The sequence below is a fragment of the Crocodylus porosus genome, unplaced genomic scaffold (genome assembly GCF_001723895.1).
Source record: "Crocodylus porosus isolate Cpor-Errol unplaced genomic scaffold, CroPor_comp1, whole genome shotgun sequence".
NCBI lineage: Eukaryota > Metazoa > Chordata > Crocodylia > Crocodylidae > Crocodylus > Crocodylus porosus.
In genome coordinates, this window is record NW_017728931.1 from 105,911,723 (window position 1) to 105,932,188 (window position 20,466).

Consider the following 20,466-nt stretch of genomic DNA (forward strand, 5'->3'; position numbering starts at 1 on the left):
CCCGCTCCCATACTTCCCACTGCTCGCGCAGCCGGGGTGCGGTAAGTGCAGGACGGAGCTGTGGCTCATTTAGGTGGCGTGGGGAGCAGAGAGGTATGGCTCCCACTGCTGCACGCTGCTTGTCTAGAGGTAGCACAGCAGCCCAGCCCTGGCAGGGCAAGTGGCATAGCACCCGCTCCCAGTGCCACCACACCCACCCGGAGCACAGCGTGGTGCAGCCCCAGTGCTGCCCACCCCAAGCAGGCTTGATGCCACGTGCCTCCTGCTGCTGGGCTGAGACTCATGCCCTGCCCACCCAGTGGTGGGACACATGTGGTGTTGGGCCACTCCCAAGCCAGCTACAGCAGGGCTCTGGACAAAAAGCCCAGTAGGCAGGGGCAGCTGGCTTGCCCCGTGTACAGTTCAAGGGGGCAAGTGCTGCCTGGACTTGGATCCCCCCCCAGCCTGGCCTGGCCGGGGCTCTGTTCACCCAGTGGCAGGGGGCATGGAGGAGGATTGTCCTACTCACCTGGCTTGGCTGGCAGCACGGAGCGCAGCTCAGCACAGCCATGTGAGTCCTGCTGCTTTTACCTCCCGGACTGCGTCTCGGCTACACCCCATATGCATCCTGCTGCTCCCAATCGCGGAGCCTCTGACATCCAATATCAGTACTGAGATCAAGTGTCAGGGGCTCCCAATTGACTGGTCAATCACTATCGACAGGTTGAGGATTTCTTTCCATGTCTCAACTCATTGCAGAGATTGCTGTCTAGAAACGCTGATCTCCTGTTGCACTTCCCATTCTTCTGTGGCACTGAAAAAACTTGCTTCAGCTACCTTAAAGTACAGCCAGCTGTCCTGGACTCCCTTTCCCTCCAGTTCCCGTAGTACGTTAAAATCTGCCTTCCTGAACTTCAGTGTCTTTCTGCTGCTGCTCTTAGTCCTTTCTTCCCATTTAATAGTCAGTCACCCAAGTTACCTTCCACCTCCACAATCTCAATGAGTTCCTCCCTGTTTGTGAGTAGCAACTTGAGAAAAGCTTCCCCCCAAGTTGGACTCTGCCATCTGAATCAAAAAAAACCCACAACTTATCCTCAACACACTCCAGGAATTTGCTTAGACTGCTTGCACACTGCTGCCTCTCTCCCAGATGTCCCCATAATTCAAGTCTCTCATGAGAACTATGTCCTGCAATTTGGAAGCTTCCACCAGTTGTTTAAGAAGGCCTCACCCACCTCCTTGTCTCGGGTCTGGTGGTCCATAGCAGGAGGCTATGATGGTGTTCCCCCTGCCGCTCTCATCTCTAACCTTTAATAGGAGGTTTTCAATAAGCAGATCTTCCACTTTGTACTGAGCCTTTATAAGCAGGGCAACACTACCTCCCTTTCCCCGCTCCTATCCTTTGTGAATGAGCTATACCCATCCATGACTACTCTAGTCACATCAACTATCTCAATTATACCATAATTCTGTACTTGTACTGGGACCTCCAATTCTTCCTGCTTGTTCCCCACATTTCTTGCGTAAATAGATAAATATTTTGGGTATCTAATAGACTGTTCTAGCCTCTGTTTAAGAACATTGCTAAGGCTTTTGTTATTGCTCTACTTGTTAAGCTTTAACCAGGAGCCTAGACTCTTTACTTATCTCTGGGCTTTTGTCTCCATTTACTAGTGAACTAGCTTAAATTCCTCCTCACTTCAGTACTACAAACTATTAAATCTTTCCCTTTGTACGGAAGAAGGTTATTCAAATAAAAGTATTCTAATGGAATACAAAACACCTTTAAAACTCAAGTGTATTTCAGCGTGCAGAAATCTGAGGCAGCATGTAAAGTAGCCAGTGCTAATGCTCTTTATGAATCATCATCAAAAAGAAAATAAGTTATTTTAGTTGGAGAAAGATGGCCTAATTGAATAAGTAAGGCTGGTAACTATGTGTTCTTGAGTACATATTCATAAACCAGAACTTTTTGTTGTTTAACAATACACAAAGTGCCATTTTGTAATAGCAGTAATAAATATGAAAATGTACAATGCATTAAAAATATGGCAGGGTTAGTATAGGAATTTGGCTTTTCCTGTGCCCAAACATATTTTAAATATGAGCTATTAAAATTACCTCTTCTTTTTGTTACTACAGTATTTATGCATCCTCATAAACTACAGAAAGTATGATAGTAAGTAAAATACAGTAAGTGGATAGAGAAGTCCATCTCATTTTGTTCTCTTTGCCCCAGGAAACAAAATTACAGAAGCACTGTTTATTTTTCTTCAAAGTCCGCTTTCATATCAGTGTATTACAGTTAAAACATAAAACAAACATTTATCTACTTTAAGATTAAAAGTAAAATTTAGGTTAAAAAAAAATCAAGGGTGCTAATTTTGCCTCATTTGTATAGCTATGAACCTTGGATCAATTAAGTCAATCCAATTTTACACTGGAATAACCTAGAATGGAATGCAGTTTACTACATGCAAGTATGTCCATACTTACACCCCTTACACACTTGCCCTAAATAAATGCCACGTAGAAAGTACATTAGGGCAATCCAACTTTGGTGTGGCTGGAGGCTGCAGGTAGCACCAGTGTAGCCCCCAGGTTATATACTACATAGGCATGTAGTATGCAACCCCTCCCTGTAAACAGTGAGAGTCCTGGCTTCATCATAATAGTGATGGTATGACCTACTTAGGAAACTGAGGCATGGGCAGTTGAAACTTGTTATATAACCAAAGAGAGGGAACTTTATGTTAATAAGTTATGATATGATAATTAATATGAGTGGTCCAAGAAAATGATACTGTTGAGTGATATTGATTGATTGAGATGTGCAAGCAGTGATTGGACCATGGTATGATCGGCAGGTAGCGTGAGGTGCCCACTACAAAAAAGCAAGTGTGAGGCACCATCTCAGTGTGTGTGTGTGTGCACATGTGCACGAGTGTGCAGGAGCATGCGTGCGTGTCCGCATACGTGGTGAAGGGTGCATGTGCCGAGAAGCTGTGTGAGCCGAGTCTGAGAGCCTGAGAGTTTTGAGTGGTGTTGAATCTGCTGGAGAAGCTGGGGAGTGCGGGTGCTGAGCACTGCGTGTGTGGGGACACTGGAATTCCACCTGAGATACTCACCTTCCTTTCCCCCTTAGGATGGGTAAAGTATGACCCTTCCTTTTTGAGGTCTCCAAGTACTCTGTTTGTGGAGGAAACGGTAGAAATCCTCTGCCTGACAGGGATGTGACAGTAGGTCCTGCAGCCTGGGTGTCAGTGCTCTTGACTGCCACTACTGGTGACAGCCCAATATGGCTCTCTGTACATATCTGTATATAGCGTTCTGTTGAGCGGTTGTTAACTAGTTCATGTTGCTATGATTACTGTTAATTTTGGCTTGTAATACAGATTGCTTATTAACCCTTACTTGGTGTTGTATTCATTAATAGTAGTGGGCCTCAGGGTGGGGCTGGGCTGCAGGCCAATACTCTGAGGGGTTAATCCTTTCAGGTGCAAGTGAATCATAGACCCCTGGCACAGCAGAGGCCTAACAAACCTCTGTCTCTAGTGCCAGGCCAGACTTCATCCCCATCCCCAGAACTCTCATTACGCAGGCTGTACTGGTGGTACAAAGGCCCCTGTACCCTCCCTTGCTATGCAGCAGCAGGAAAGGTAGCCACTAGGGCCTGTGGGCTGCCAGTTGGACAGCATTTAGAAATAGGATAGTAAACAAAACAGAGATATATAGGAATATTAAAAAAAAAAAAAAAATGTATTCAGATAAGATAATATATTGTTAAAAGCATGACTAAGATGGTGACAAATTTAAATGCACAGGTAATTCTAGAATCAATCCCATCTCAGCTTGAACTTGGGCTTTTGTATAAAGTATATATGTGATATTCTACAAGGCTTTCAGTTATTGTGGCTTGATAGGTATGTGTAGTGGAATATGGAATGAGGCATCAAAACACCTTGTGGTTCCTAAATGTGCTCTACTTTCTAGGTTGGAAAATTATGCCTATAAAGGATGCTGGCTGTGAGATTGGCAAGCTTTTGGACTGGTATCTGCCCTAGGAGAGAAGGAAGGGAAACCATAATGTACAAGGGGTGGTCTGTACACTATATTCAGCTCCTCTGAAAGGGACGTTTCTATAACCTTGTAATAGACAAACAAAGGGGCAAGGGGCCATCAGGCCAAATGCAACATTGTACAGTTCCTTCTCATTCAGACCTGATTAGGTCTTACTGTCATCAGCCCAAGGCAGAATCTATTCAATCTGGGCATCTTCCTCTAAGCTGCACAGGTTGAACCGATAACCAGCTGAACTGTTGTTCAGTTTTCAACTGGAGAAGGCAGGGGAGGCTGGCTCTGACCTAGGCCAGTAGACAGGAGATGCGTGTCTCCCAACCTGCTGGCCATTGCCAGCCCAGCTAAGTATCTCCAGCCCCCTGTTGTTCTCTAACAGAGCGTTAAGGAGCACCCTGTCCAGGCGCTGGCCCACCTTGAGGAAGACTCCCCTTCAGGTTTCCCCCAGCCAGTGTTCCCCAGCCCAGGCAGCCCTGGGCAGCTGAGGAGAATCCCCCCTCTCCTCCTTTCCAGCTAGTGAATGCTTCAGGTGCTGCCACAGGAGGGAGGGAGAAGAAGTCTTCCTGGACTCACAGCAGCTGAGGCAAAACCAACTGCAGAGGAGCAGGAGAATTTCCCTCTGCTTCCTGAGGTTGCCTGAGACTTGCATGGGCTAAGGCAAGCAGCTCTGGGGTTTGGGAGGGGAGGGATTCTCCTCAGTTTCCTGGGACTTCCCAGGTTGGGTGACCCTGGGCTGGGGTAGGGGGGATCCCTCCAAGGAAGGGGCTCCCTGGTGCCCCTACGCTGGGCTGCATGGGTAGACACACAGCCAGGAGGATGACTTCTTCCTCCCTCTTGTGGCAGCAGCCAAAGCAATCAATAGCTGGGAAGGGAGAGAGGGGAGGGCTGCTGAGGGTGAAAAAGTCCCCACCACAGGATTTTTTCCTTCCCCTACTTGCCATGTAGAACTTGGCTACAAGGATCTGGGGGTCTGTTCCCTTGTCCTTGCACCCCCCCCCCCCCCCCCCCCCACATCCCTATGGGATGAGAGATGCAGGCAGGAAGCAGACTAAGGAGCAGAGGGGCAAGGTAGTCCCTACTCCACTGGAGCCGAGAGCATGGCCCATGGCTACGAAGCATCCTGGGATGCTGGGGGACTGTGAGTTAACTTGAACCAGGAAGGGATCAGGGACAGAAGTTCTATAACTGATTTAGGTTAAACCAGTTTAAGTCTAATACTACATCCAACCAGGTGTATCTTAAACCAGTTTTGGCCATTTTTAAAGCCGTATATATGCACTGAACTCCTGTTCTGTTATAGGTTTAAACCAGTTTCCAATCACTTAAATTGGTTTATGTGTAACTTCTGCTCCTAGCCTGTTTGAGGATATGGGCTTATCAGGAATTTGAAAGTACTGCTAATTTCTGTGTTTTTAAGAAATGTATATGTAGACACCTTTTAGGTCATCATGCTTTCATTTTTTTACAGCAAAGAAAACATACTGTAAATTCAAATAGCTGCTTTATTCATATAATCAATTTGTTAATGTCCTTATTGTCAACTAAATACAAAGGCAGCTCCTGAAATTGCCCTATGAATATGGAAATGAAGCATTTTAATCACTGGTAATAGAAACATAAAATCAAACAGTTTCAGGGAACTGTAAAAAAATACTACATGGACAGATTTTAAAAATTTAGCATCTCTTTAGAATAAAGAAACATAATAGGAGTTACTTGGCCCTCAACTATACTTATGGTAACAAGTACCATGTTCAGGCTACAGATCACTGCTTCCTTCTGCCAAATTGTATTCCTTTTTATAACTGTTAAGAGACAACAGTTTTTTCCCCAAATAACTTTTAAAAGATATGTCCAAAATGGGTATGAAAGGTTGAATTAACTTTCTATAAATCCATTTGATGTAACTTATAAAATATGGGCACAATATTTAACCTACCCATAATGCCGTATCTTCCCTTGCAAAAGGAATGGAGCAGAAAGGTCTAGGAGTTCAAGATCTTCTTGCATGGATCTCACAGGAATAACACCTTTAAATCTTCTTGTAAGTTTCATAATTTCTTTTTGTGTCCCTCCTTTAACAATAAACAAATAACAATTTATCAACTCAGAGTTCCCCAAAATCTTGATACCTGGGGCACATTATTTTCTGTATTAAAAATAGCAACGTACTTCATTCTTACACTTGAGAGAGATAGAGAGCGAGAGTGAGAATGAGTGTGTGTAAAATATGTATGCATGCATTCTTTTCTGTAAAACAACTAACGTATTCCATTCTCCTGACAGAGAATTGTATTAATGCTGAAACTGAACTGTTAAAAAAATGACACCACAACATCTTTCTTTAAGCAAATGATTAGTATTTATACTAGCAGTTTCAACCTTTTAGTCTCAAGGTACTCCTCCATAACTTTTCTGAATTTTGCAGCACCCTTGTTAAAAATTGCTAACATTAGCTCTAAAAGATCTAAATTCAGATAAGATATGAAGGGGCTTTGAGGCTAAAAAGAAATGAGAATCACTGATCTAGTCCTTGCCACTTAACAGCAGCAGAGGCAAGACCTCACTCTGCTATGCCTTGCTCTTTCCACTGTCTGCCCCCTCTTGACTCTCAGACTGTACCTCAAAGAACAAGGCTCCTTCAGGGACTCACATGCATGGTCCCCTCTGCGACCCCTCTTGCTAGCCTCGGGAGGGCGAGAAGATTGGAGGTTATAAGCCAGGCTGCAAATCACAGCTCCATCTGTGAGCCTGTCCACCCACTTGCATAAGAGCACACTGCTGGGAGTGTGGGTGGTTGGAAGGTGGCAGCATAGTGGCTGCCTGAGGGAAGGGAAGGGCAAGGGAAGGCAGCAGCAGTGGTGGCAGTCCCCAGAGGAACAGTCATAGGCAATGATGGAGTAGTTGGGTCAGACACAGGGTGCCGGAGGTAAGAGAAGCGCATTTACCTCCTCACACAGGGGGGGTCTCACAGTATTTCTGTTGCTTTTGGTGCACGCTAGTGTACCATAGCACACCCTTTGAGAATCACTATTAACTGTATACACATAATGCTAATTAAATAATTCAACTCCCTTGGACTGATGGATATCAATTTTAGGACCTGTAACAAATAACTGACCATGATCCAATGTTAAAAAGGACTCCTAAATTGACTGTAGTGTTGAAATTATGATGTAGTCATTATGGTCTAGGAATAAGTGACTGTACATATTGATTGTACAAAAATGTGAATAGCTATATAAAGCTGCAAATGTGACGTGTTACTGCATGCGGAAATCAGATGTTTAAACAACCACATATTCAATAGAGGCAAAATGAAATGTGCAATTTGCCATGACACATTTAAAAAATATTTTATGGTAGTATATGACAATTAACAAATTAGCAGAGCTTAGAATAATGTAACTCTTGGGAAATGCCTGCAGTTGCCCTGTGCTGCTCTCAAGACCATTGCCAAAACCTAAGCTCTAACCACTTGCTTCCCCAAAATCACAATACAAGCAGTGAGGTTGCTTCAGGTGTCAATCTCATCTGCTTCTGGGGGGGGAAATCAGATGAATGGTGCATGACCAGTCCATGGGCTAGATGACCTGGCTAGACAAAGCTTTGGCTGGGATGATCTCGTTGGGGATGGTCCTACTTTGGGGAGGGAGTTGGACTAGATGACCTCCTGAGGTCCCTTCCAACCCTCATTTTCTATGATTCTATGATTTCTATGAATGGTGTGTGGCTGGCCCCACATGCTAGACTATGCATGTGGATCCTCCCGTGTTGGATTCAGTGCATGTGACATCTGCTAAAGCCATCTATAACCCACACTAAAAGGCCCAGCTTCCCACGGGCTTGGCTGCTACCATCAGAACAAGTGAGACCCATGGTGCTGGGGCCATGGTGCTGCTGGGGCTCCAGAATTACTGCTTTCACCTGGCACCCAAGCCAGGAAAAGCCACAGTGTTGGAGCCCCAGTAGCACCATGCCTTCTTCCTGCAGCAGGAACAAAATGTCTGAGTGAGAGCTACAGCACTGGAACTCCAGCACTGTGGGAAGTAGCTAAGCACCATGGCTTGTTCCCATGGTTGCAACTAAGCACCCAGGACAGACCTGCAGCCTTGATCAGGGACCTTCCCCTGGTGGCAGCCAAGCACTTGTGAGCCTAGGCTTCTTCTAATGGTAGTGCTGGGGTACTTCAGCACCATATGTCTCACCCAGGTGCTTGGCTACCCCCAAGGGAAGGTCCCCCATCGAGGCCATAAACTGGATAATCTAGATATGTGGGCTGGATCTGGCCTGCAGACCATATGTTTGACACTAATGCTTTGGGGTAATCCAATGCTGCTACACTGGAGATCTGTCTGTAGTGTGCTGGAGAGCAGTGGCAGTTAGTGCCCTGGAAGTGTCCTCATCACTTGCCTCAGTTCTCTGTTTGGAGCATGCAAGCAAGAGCAGCTAGGCAGGGCTTATTTTCTGGAAAGCTTCAAGAGCAGCATGCAGCCACATAACTACTATGAAATGTAGCTACAGTGAAACTGCTGTGACCACTAAAATGAAATGTTTTTTTTCACATGGAAGCAACTTGCCATTGTAGTTCCTCAATGGCAAAAAAAAGATTTTTAGGTAGCAATTTGAAGGAAAGTTCTCGCTAAAAGCATCAGAACTGAAGCAAGGAGAAAAATGAAACAGTGTAATAAATAGGATGCAATTTTAAATACTGCTTTCATGGGATTTTATAAGACTTTACTGGAAATTAATGTCTTATGTTATTGGAAAAGCTGGGATTTTTCTGCAATTTTTCTGCAATTATGCAGGACCAGTTTGATAAATTTCTCTCTATATTTACTATAATCACTCTGTAATTGCTGCTTTAAATACACACCTAATAACCAACACCTTTGGCCAAAATAACAAGTCACTAAATACCTGCTTCTTAAATCTTGAAACAACTGCAACCCATACTAGAAGGCGACCCAATTCTTAAAAGAGATTTTTCCAGAACCACCCACCCTAGCTTTTAAACAGGCATTAAGCCTTATCACCAGAAGCAAACTTCCTATGGCCCCAAGCACACCAAATACATCCAGACCATGCCAACACAAGAAAAGTAAAACCTGTCAACACATTTGTACTACTCCCACAACAGAACCGTCACCACCATACCATTCCTGGATGTTATGTCTGGATCTCCAGAAATGTAATAGATCTCACCCAGTGCAGTGAATGTTGTGATGGAAACTATGTAGGAGAAACCAAACAACTGAGTACCAAAATGAACGCACACTGAAAATCTATCAAAGACAAAAATACCTAATTACTGTGGGTGCACATTTCTCACAAGACAACCACTCTCTCCGATCTCTCAGTTCTAATCTCCAAAGGGAATTTACAAAACACCTTTTGAAGATGAGACTACGAACTTCACTTCATAAATCTACTGGATACAAAAAATCATGGCCTACATACAGACATTGAATTTATGACACATTATAAACGACCTGCCATCTGATAACTCCAGGTAACTTCTCTACATTTTATCACTGGTCCACATTCACTTTTGTTTTTCCCACTCTACCTGCCTGTCTCTCACTCGTTAACTCCTACCTTCTCTGATCTTCCCTGCCACACATCTGCATTTTCATAAACCTGCGTTTTGCATATTAGCTTAAGCTTCTATTTGACCATAGAGAGTAGACAAACGCCAGCAGATTCTCCCTATGTCTGAAGAAGGGCGCCTGTGTTTGAAAGCTTGCAAAGAACAATTTTTCCAACTATTCAGCTGGTGTAAAAGAAGATATCACTTTTGCCCAAATAACCTTATCTGCCTATCTCCTTAACTCATGAATAGATAACAGGGAAGAAACATAGCAATTACTTTTTGCAATGTAGTTGTTTTCTACAAAAATGAGTTGTGCTGTTTAATGTTAAATTTTAATAAAATGATCGATCATAAAAAGCATTATAAGGTGCTCTCTGATTCATGCACATTCTAGATTTGTAGTTTACTATTTGTGGTAATGATTAGAAAAGTCAGCACACCCAATGTTTCCATGTGCTAGGTGATGTGCAAATTGAACAAGAGACCATTTCTTTTCATTTACATTTTCAGTGTAAGCAGACAAAAGGTTGAGAGGAGAAAGTAGTACAGAGATGTCCAATAGCTTAGCCGAAAAACACACAGGTTAGTTAGAGAACCAAGAATAGAGCACACGTCTACCAAGCCTCAATCCGGCACCTCTTAAGCCATACTTGAAATGTTGCAACCTTTCAAAGGATTTAAATAAGTATAAAATACATGCAGTTTTACCAATGGAACCACTGGGATAATTTAAGATAATTCATAAGATAAAGTTTCATTTAGACAATGTTTTCAGTTTACTTATAAATCAACATTGAAGTCTATAAGATTGAACAATAAATGTCACTGAAATTAATTATAGCGAGTATACTGTATGAATACTGAAGCCAATGATGAATGGTACATATTAATACGCTTGTCACTAATGTGATGACATCTTAGTTTTAACCTTTATCCCAAATTAGAATTAACTTATGTTCAAGGAGATTTAAAAAAAAAATGCTACCAGAAAAACCTCTTTCTTATGTCCACCTTCCATCTCAGCTGTCCAGTCAAGGCCAAACAACTTCTATGCCAGCAGCATCATTCAGTATCTGGTTTATGGAGAGGAGAGGGTCTTGTACTATACTAAAGCAACCTACTTATGCTTAAAAAAAATAAAGTAATATATAGATCTCCTCAGTTAGATGGAGTTGCCATGTTGTGTTTTACCTCTTCAGGCAGCACACACGTGGAAAAGGTCAGGGAGGATGCTCAGGAGGCTGGGAAAAATGCCTTTTGGAACTTGTACCAACAAACAATATGGAAGTAATACACAAACAAACAAACAAAACCCAATAAATTGTAGAAAAATCCCAGGACTGTGAAAGAGAAATAAATAGGCTAGAAGAAGCCCACTGGAATGTCTGTTTAGTAATACGGGAATAATTTACAATTCTGTCCTTCATTCCAACTAATGTACTCAATATGGTGTCATACCCAGATGCAGAAGCTTTGGTATCTATGCAAAGCATCTGTAGCAAAAATGATGAGGTTTGGTTTTAGGAAAAAAAAGCAGTTGCAAAAATGGGAAGGGGGTCCTGTTACAGGGAAGAAAGTTATATTAATAGGTAATAAAAATGCATTCAGAACATGCTACAAAGGCTGCAATTAAAATGAGTCAAATAATAAGAGAGAGGAAAATGGAAGGAGCTTTGCTATTAACCCTCATGATCGCTTAACTAACCCTTGCTTTTTCACACAAAGGCACTAGGACAATGTGATCCTGCTTGAAATTCAGAAAATGAGGATATGCAACATATTTATATTCTTCTTTAAATTGCTTTGTTTAAAGTTAGAGGGCTATTTTTCTCTCTAAAGAGCATTCTGTTAAAAGTGAATATTTCCTGAACTATATTTATGTGAAACAACACTGACATCCAGAGGCTGACAATGCTAAAAGTAGGCTTGCATTCTCAGAAGCACGCCAAACCTTCTACTTATTTAGTATGTACTAAAGATCTTTTGAAAGATAAATATCAGAACTAAACCTATCTATGAGCTTGTCTAGGAAACAGCACATTCATTATAAGCTTTTTGGTTTGACAGGAGAATATACAAAAGTATCTAGATCCTCTCTGGATTACAGAAATTGTAACCCACTCTTAGCATTTTGTGTAATCACATCGGTGAGCCAGGCAGCTAGCTATAACTAAGAGTTCCAAGGGAATGTATCATTTAGTTAATCAGTCTGTCTATAGTTTTTAATTCTCATTCTAGAATGTTTGTTTTTAATTTGGAGAGATACTTAAGTCCTAAACACTTAGCTGGAAGGGACACTGTGGCTCCCTCCAGAAGTTTGGGGAACATATGAAAATTTTCCCAAGGCAAAAAAAATGACCGAGCCACAAGAATACCAGTGGATCCATAACAAAAGCTGCCGATTCTGTCATGCTGGGACAAACTTAATGTCTAGCCAGGTCGTCTACTCTCCATAATAACACAATGCTCTGCTCTATCTCCTCATCTTCCAGTGGGAAAGGAAGTCATTGGTGACCTGACAGCCTGAAGAACTGCAAGCTGCCAGAGATGTTTGGGGGCTGTGCTATCCCTGTCGCCACCCAGTGGTGAGAGCTGCTAAGGTGGGGACTGCCTGGTCAGCAAAAGCTGCTTTCTCCAATTCCAGACAGTTTGAATGCCAAAAACTTTAAAAAGCTTCCAAACTGCCTGCACAGTGCACACCCTTTAAAGCTGAGGGCTCCTGAGCAGCCTGGCAATGGCAAGAGGCTGCCTAATGTTGGGTTGCTCATGCACCTGAAGGTCCTGACACTTGGAGAGGTGCCTGTGGCTACTCAAGAACAGCCTCAATTAAGTGGCAAGGGCAAAGGGACTCCTTGAAAGTGGCAAGAGAAGCTGTGTTCCCTTACTCTCTCCTGCCACTGCCTGCAGGAAGTCCCTTCACCCTTGCCAGTGCAAATGGCAGTGGCAGGGCTGGCATACCCCGGATCAACCTGTCACTGAAGGCAACAACTTCATCCTTCGTACACAATCACAGGGGCTCTGTGCAGGTAGGAGCAGGGACTAATTGAGACAGAGCACTACACAAATAACATGGGGTGGGGTATGGTATCCAAAGAGGATACAACTGTAATTAAATGATCTTACCTTCTACCATTATCAAACAATTTCCTGGCTCTTGAACCATTTCATTGTGCTTCACAAAATGAACGGCTATTGTTCTTTGTTTTGGATGTTCTGTATTCCACACAGCAGAATCATACCACAGCTTATTGTGCAATTCTGGATTTGGAAGTGTAGCTGCAGAGTCTTGTAAAATAAAGTCAAAGTCATCTCCATCTGGAACTTCTTGCCTAAAACCATTTGAAGAAGGAATAATTAAATAATAGCAGCTCCTTTGTCTAATAAAGTATGGTATGCAGTTCTTCAAAAATTATGAATTATAATAAAAGTACATGTGATACCTGAAAATGCACTTTCGTGCATGCTGTTATTTGATTAAACCTAATCTGATGACATGCTACAGCAATTTCAGGGTTTGATGCTACACAGGCATGTGTGGAGTATTAGGCACTTTATATACAATTCAGTCCTGTGTTAAAGTGCCTGATCTTGCATTTTTAGCAGGCTAAGGACTAACGCTTTCATCCAGGCTCATGTAAGTAACACGAAGGACTCCTGACATCTCTAGGTTTTCTATCCAGCTTTAAGAAGACTGACAGCTATAAAATGGTATTTAGAGGTCTGGTTTTGGCAATTGGCTTGTACGTAAAATAGAAATGCATTAGAACAATGGTCCAGGGGAATGGCAAGGGTTAAATGGTTTCAAAAAGCCTGTTTGTGACTGTGACGGGGCACTTTCCTGAGGCTGGGTCTCATCTCAGCCTGCCCACCTGTTGTTATGGTGGGATCCAGCCAGTCTCACCTGCCACAACTTTGCTGTTCCTACAAGCAGATGGTAAATGTGGGAGACTATCTATTACATGCCCTGATGTCAGGGGGTGCTATCTGTGGCTCCGAACCTCCCCTACACTGCCACCCATGCCTTGAAGATGGCATCCAGATTACTATTACTCTCAGTCTGAGACTGGAGCAAACCGAGTCCAAAGTTGGGCTCCACATACACACACACACACACACACACACACACCACCCCCCCCCTCACAGAAGGCCTCTTCCACTCGGCCCCTCTCTCACCTAAGCCTCTGACTTACTGCCTGTTAACAGGCTACACTCCACTCCCCTGTTCCCCCTTGGGCAATCAGGCTTCACTACTTCCATACTGGCCTCGCTATGCAGGACCTTCAGTTCCCGCGAGTTCCCCTATTCTACGTGGTCCGGCCTTATGCCAAACTCTCGGCTAATTCTGCCCCAAACCCCTCACTGGGCACAGGGCTGGCCTTTGCGGTATCCTTCAAGCTTACTCATTTGGCCCTACTCAGTGTGCCCCTTGGGCTGTCTTTCATGCCTATTCCAACTTCAGCCCTACACAGCCCCCTCACATGCACAGCCCTCTAGGCCTACTTGAATTTCAGCCCTACTCTGTGTGAAGCCTCCCAAGGCTTTCCATACTACCCCCTCTAGGGTCTCCATGTGGAGCCTCCCATCCTTGCTGGTCTCAGGTGGCACTCTGCTTGCTGTGCCTGGCCCCACTGCTCTCGCTCCCCAGGGTCTTACACCCTCCTCATGGGCTCAGGTGGCCACAGCTGTACCTGGTCCCACTACTGTCTCCAAAGCCTACCCAAAGATGGGGGCTGGGGTTAAGGTGCCCCTCCTTGCTTTTCACCCGGGAGGTAACTGGCCTGGCATTTCCTGGGGACTCCTGTACCACCAGGAGCCACACCAGGTCATCCTTCCCGGAAAGGTGCCTTTTAGGTCATGCCCAGGACCAGGAGCCTCCAAAATCATCCCTATAAGCTCCTGCCCTTACCTCCAAGATGCATCATACACCATTTCAGCCAGGCAACATTTCTGCCTGGCTGCCAGCAGAAAACTGCTCTGTTTATACAAGCAATCAGTGTCTCAAAATAGCTGCTGCAATCAAGCACCTGCTGGATATCTGGCTCAGCCCTTAAAGTGGCAGGCACCAACAGTGCCCTGCCACAGTGACAAAGGCCTACTGTGTTTCCTTCAAGGCCTACTGTGTCTGAAGCCAGTAGACACACAGGCTGGGAAACTGAAGACATGTACCACACTGTTCCGTAACATGAATAGTGTACCCAAACAGAGATAAGGGACTCTGCAGCATTAGCACCAGCTCACAGTGCCAAACTGCAGAGCCCTTGGGACTTCCGGCTTTGGTGGATAGAGAATAGTAAATGCCTAAATTCAGATGTGTGTGCATGTGATGGATTTGTGAAACAAAGAAATATGCTGACAGAATAGTATGATGATCACAGGGAAACCAAACTATGATGCCCAGGAATAAAGAGACATCAGAGGAGGAAGAGGAAGGAATTTCAGGGCAGCAAAGGATCCCTGAGAAGCGAACCTGAGGCTACCATGGACAGATCACCACTAGCCCATCTCACCCACCCCACGGGGGGGGAGGGGGGGGAGGCCTTGGTCTTTGACCTCCAGGCTGCTGACATCTGACACTCAAGAGAACACCTCAGGGTGAAGCTTGCATACTGGCCAGATGAATCTTCCCTCTGTTACAGGTCTAGGGCGGTAGATATAAAATAGTTTGCATTTGTCTCATGTGCTATCACTGTGTATCAATAAAATTCACCTATTATTGAACGGAGAGGTTGTGGTCAGTCTGAGGGTTTGGGTCTGTGGAACAAGGTAACTGGGTCATAAATCCAGTGCCAGCAAAGGCCATGCAAATACATTAGTATTTTACTGTAAAAAAAGACTGCACTTAAATGCTTGAAATTGCGGATTATGTTTATGCACCAGACTATTTTACCTTGCACTCTATCAAAATAAAACAGCGAGAGCAGAAGTTTGATGCTTGCTTCCCTTGAAAGATTATACCTAAAACTTGCACTTTGTCTCGCATACATTCCGTTTCCATTTGTGCCAGAATGAAACCAGCTTGGCATTCCTAACTCAGTACTTCAGAAGGCCTTGCAGGATATCACAACTAATCCATAATGTAACTACTGACATGTAAAGGAATTAGTGGTTTGCTTATAGAATTTTAACAGCTTCTGTTGTGTGGAAAGTTTTGTTCACTTTAGTAGTATAGAAACTGTGACTGGAAACATTGCAAAATAACTTAGGTTAGAATATCTCATAAAGTCAGACTGACTGAAGGCTGGTCTGACTCTCAAGTAAATCAACTGAAAAATCTCTACGTCCAGAGCAGATTTTGATGGACACTATAGCATTCAGTATTAATTGCCAATGGAAGAGCAGAATAGACATTTATAACCTATTTACTGATTTGCTCATTTGCTATACGTATTTAAAATACATTTTCGGTCATTAGCAAAGTTGTGGACACAACTTCTTGCATATTCTTTTGAACAGAGTTAGTCAAGAATGAGCATATCCACCTCCTCGGAAATTCCACGTATGTAACGGAAGTTGGTAGTCTTTGGGTATGACTCTAATGCTTTTGGCAGATGTTAGACCTAAGATGTGATTAACCTGTTTATCCACGCCATAAAATGTAATCTGGCCACACATCCAGGCAATTGATGGCATTTCTACAACATGTGAAACATTTTATGGCCAGTTTCCATCGCATTTTGATTGAATGTGTAGTAGGGCAGCTCTGGTTGACAGCTCCCTGCGTGTCAGCAGGCTGACATCCGTGCAGCCCTTCTGTGCTGTATGTGGGGTGTCAAGTTGAGGGGAACTCATTATCTGGGCTGGCGGTTATGGGGAGCAGTGATGCTCCCCAGCATGGTTCTTGCTTTGCCCTGCAGTTTCTCTGGGAGTCAAGGAGCAAGCTGCAGAGCTCCCTGAGACCCAGCAGGGTGACTGCCTTGCCCCGCGGGTGCCAGGAAGCTGCAGAACACATCATTTGATATATCCTGGCCATGGGGTCACTGGAATTAGGGAGAAGCTCCCCAGTCTTGGAGTCTCTGTGCACCAGGACCTTTAAAAAAACCACATGTGGAACTGAGCCCTCCACAGTCTTAAACTGGCTCAGATGCAGTCCTGGGGTTGAGACCGACAATTAGTGATTGTTGGTCCCAGCTTTGGGACCCCTCTGGAGTCTTGCATTGGGTCCAGCGTAATCTTGGGGCTGAGATGAAGCATCAGCTGATGGTTGGTCTCAGCTTCAAGGCCACCTTGGTCCATGCCGGGTTTTGGACACCCAGGTTTCAACTTGCCAGTACAGGAGTTGCCCAGGAGCATGATCCCAGGCTTTCCCTGTACAAGTAGTAATGGCACAACCTGCAAAACTACAGGTTCTGCCACACATACAAAGCACGGTAGGATGCATGTTTGTTGGGACTGAGGATCAGATCTGATTACACCATGAAATGTACGTGTGCCAGGGGCCTTAGATATGTTCAAGAGAATGATAAAAAAATGGTATGGTCCTGAATAAGAAAGCACTTTTCAAAATGTTTTATAAACAAAAAAACCCCTAGAGGAGGTAATATTGTTAATGATACAAAAAAAGACAGTAAAATATTCAATAAACATTTCTATTTTGTTTTTGGAAGTAAACAGGATAATGTGTTTTATCATATGAGGTAATAAAGTGCTTTCCAATCCATTTGTAACCAAGAACATTAAACACCATCTGGTACAGACAAATATATAAAAAACAGCAGATCTAAATAACTTACACCCAAGAGTACTTAAAGAAACAGAATGTGGCTGAAATTTGGTCCAGTGATGCTCATATTTAATAGATCTATGAATATTGGAGAAATTTCAGAAAACTAAAAGAGTGCAAAAGAGCCAATATTCAAAGAGGGATATGAGATGTAGATAAGTATACATCTGTTAGGCTGACATCAGTCCAAGACAAAAGATGGAAGAGCTGTTCCAAGATAAAATTTGTAAATTAGGTACATAATGAATGCCTGTCCATACGGTTTATGGAAAATAAATCTTCTCAAACAATCATTCTCTTCAGAGACTACAGATTTAATTAATGAAAATAACTGTGTAGATATAATTTGACTTTTTAAGGTATTCACTTAGTATGAGTTTAAGTACAAGTTAAACGTATTAAGAGCAGCTACCTGACAGATATAAAAAGTAAACATGAGTAGGAAATGATCTAAGAATGGAAATGGCTAGTGGAATTCTATGCATTTTGGTACTAGGCCCAATGCTAGTCAACATTTTCATCAATGATCTGGAAGCAAACAGAAAATCACTACCCAAAGGCATAACTGGGCAGTTCTATGCTCTGGATGGCAACAGTACAATGGACAGCTGCTGCTGCTAGGCCTGCAGTGAGATGGTTGCTGTTCTTGTGCCACTCCCCAAGTTAGCACTAGGGTTGGTGCTTGGGGCTCCTCTTCTTAATTATACTACTGTCACTACCAGTAACATTTGTGAATGACAGAAAGATTAATGGAATTATAAGTAATGGTGAGGACATAGCTGTCATACACAATGTTCTGGATTTGTCTGGTAAACCAGATTCTAGTCAAATGCACGTAGTTTAATTCAGCCGAATAAAGTTCTACCTCAGAGGAACAAGTAATGCAGGCCATAACTACAGAATAGGAAAACGTACCTGGGAATGTAATGACTAAAACAGACCTAGGGGGTCAGAGTGGACAGTAACTCAAATATGAGTTCTTGGTGTGGTGCTGTGGGAAGAAAGGGCTATTAGAATAACAGCATTAGTAACAAGGATTGCGGACTACCCAGGTTATTTTATTTCTGCTCAAGTCATTGGTAAGACAATTACTGGGATAGTGTATATAACCCTTTTGTCCACATTTTAGAAAGGACATTGAGAAATTGGAGAAGGTACAAGAAGGAGCCAGAAAATTAACTATCGTCAAGAAAAAATGCATTAGAGTAACTGACTTAAATGCTGAATCTGTTTAGCTTATTACAAAGAAGACTCAGAAGTGATCTTTATTACACTATGCAAATACCCTGAGAAAACACTGGGTAAGAAAAGGTTCATTTATTTTTTTTTGAAGACATAAAAACAATAGCTGAAAGTTGAAGCCAGATAAATTCATAGAGTTCACAGTTTTAATGGGGAAGGTGACTAACCACTGGAACAAAATGAAGGGGAAGTGGTAGATTCTCCACCTCTTGAATTAGTATATTCAAATCAAGAGTGGATACCTTTTGGGAAAATGTGCTTTTATCAAACACAATATATCTTTTTTTCAACCTGCAAGTGCCTTGTGCTCAATAAAGGAGTAAAATTAAAGGCCTGGAAATCTACAAGAACTCTGACTAAGGACCTTTCTGGTCTAAGGGTTTATGACTACTTAATGTTTCAACACCAATTAAGTTAAAATTAAACTTGTGTTCAAGTACCTTGCTAGACTGGGACTGGAATGCTCATTACTTTGCAAGATCAGCCCTGAATGCATGTTAACAAATCAATCCTCACAACCCTCCTCTGTAAGGAAGATATTACATACTTTAGACATTATACATTTTAAAGATGGAAAACAGGAAAGTAAAATGTTTTGTAAGACCCCTGGCAGGCACATGAGAGAATTAGGATTTGAAACTAGAAGTAAGAGACTCCCAGACTCTCTCACAACCCATTAGATCTGAAGCTGTGCTAGAAGGGATTAGGTTGCCTGTTTTATTTAACATATTCAATTCACTTTCCTGAAATAAAGATTAAATAAATTTATGCTTGGTTTACAAGACTGAGTTTGGCCACGCCAAAATTGCTCCTGACAATATTCTTTTAATGGTATTTTCCTGCCCTGAATAAAAACAACTTTAATAAATGAAGCCAAACACTACTTCTAATTCTGTGGAGAGTTACCTTCTTTATAGTACTACAAAAGCCAAAACTAGGTAACTCAAACACCAATACTTTTTGCACTTGTGTACAAAAAAGGGTCTAAAGGTCAAGAATAGATATTTACATGCAGTAATTCCACATACTAAATCCAGGTCAAAACTGACTGCCAAATACAGGAACTGAAAGTAAGTCTAATTTGGGTATACTAAATGGGGCAAAATAAGAACATCTTATATGATCGCAGATTTTCTCCCATCTAGTTTCCATCTTCCCATCCTTTGCTTGAAATGAAATGGATTAAAATCCAACTCATTTTAACCATTAAAAGAAAGATGGAAATATCAGAAAGCCTAGAAATCCTAAAACATAATTATTTAGTATGTAAGACACTTACAGTGAGTTGCATTTTGAACAATAAAGTTTAATAGACTGATAAAGCTTCTGGGGTTTAAAAGTTCTCAGTTTTGCTCTAATGCGATACTGTTGAGGAGCAGGGTTGTTCAAAATGGTATTCAATGCTGTTTCATTTAAATCCTGGTGATCTGTCAGCACTGGAAAAGAATAAAAATGTAAACTATCAAAAATAATGAAACAACACAGAAGTACAAAAGCGTAAGCAGAAGGACATGACAGGGGTGTGCTTAAAGTATTTTCCCTGTTTTTTTTTAATAAATGAAACTTTTCTTCAAACACTATTAGACCCTAAAGTCTGTAAATTATATTTGAAAACTTACAATTCCAAAAACAGATTTTAAATTTTAGTACTAGTTTTCAGTGGCAGCTGATGGATGCCTCTCTCATAGCTGGAACTGAATATTAGATTAACAAACCCTAGGTTTAGGTGAACTAGTGATCTGAACTACCACTTGAAGCAGGGGTGTCATACTGTTCAACATCTTCATTAATGATGTGGACATTGGAGTCAGGAGTGGACTGGCCAAGTTCGCCGATGACACCAAACTTTGGGGCA

The 20,466-nt window shown here is 42.7% G+C and overlaps 1 protein-coding gene across 1 annotated transcript in view; it reads right to left on the reverse strand.

Annotated features, from left to right (window-relative positions):
- The window catches only part of POT1 (protection of telomeres 1), a 173,258-nt gene that overhangs the window by 16,439 nt on the left and 136,353 nt on the right, over window positions 1-20,466 (reverse strand). The window contains exons 13-15 of the mRNA XM_019543458.1: window positions 19,891-20,047; window positions 12,773-12,978; window positions 5,996-6,131 (exon numbers count right to left, since the gene is read on the reverse strand). Of these exons, the coding sequence (XP_019399003.1) occupies window positions 5,996-6,131; window positions 12,773-12,978; window positions 19,891-20,047 (499 nt within the window). The remainder of the gene's footprint in view (window positions 1-5,995; window positions 6,132-12,772; window positions 12,979-19,890; window positions 20,048-20,466) is intronic.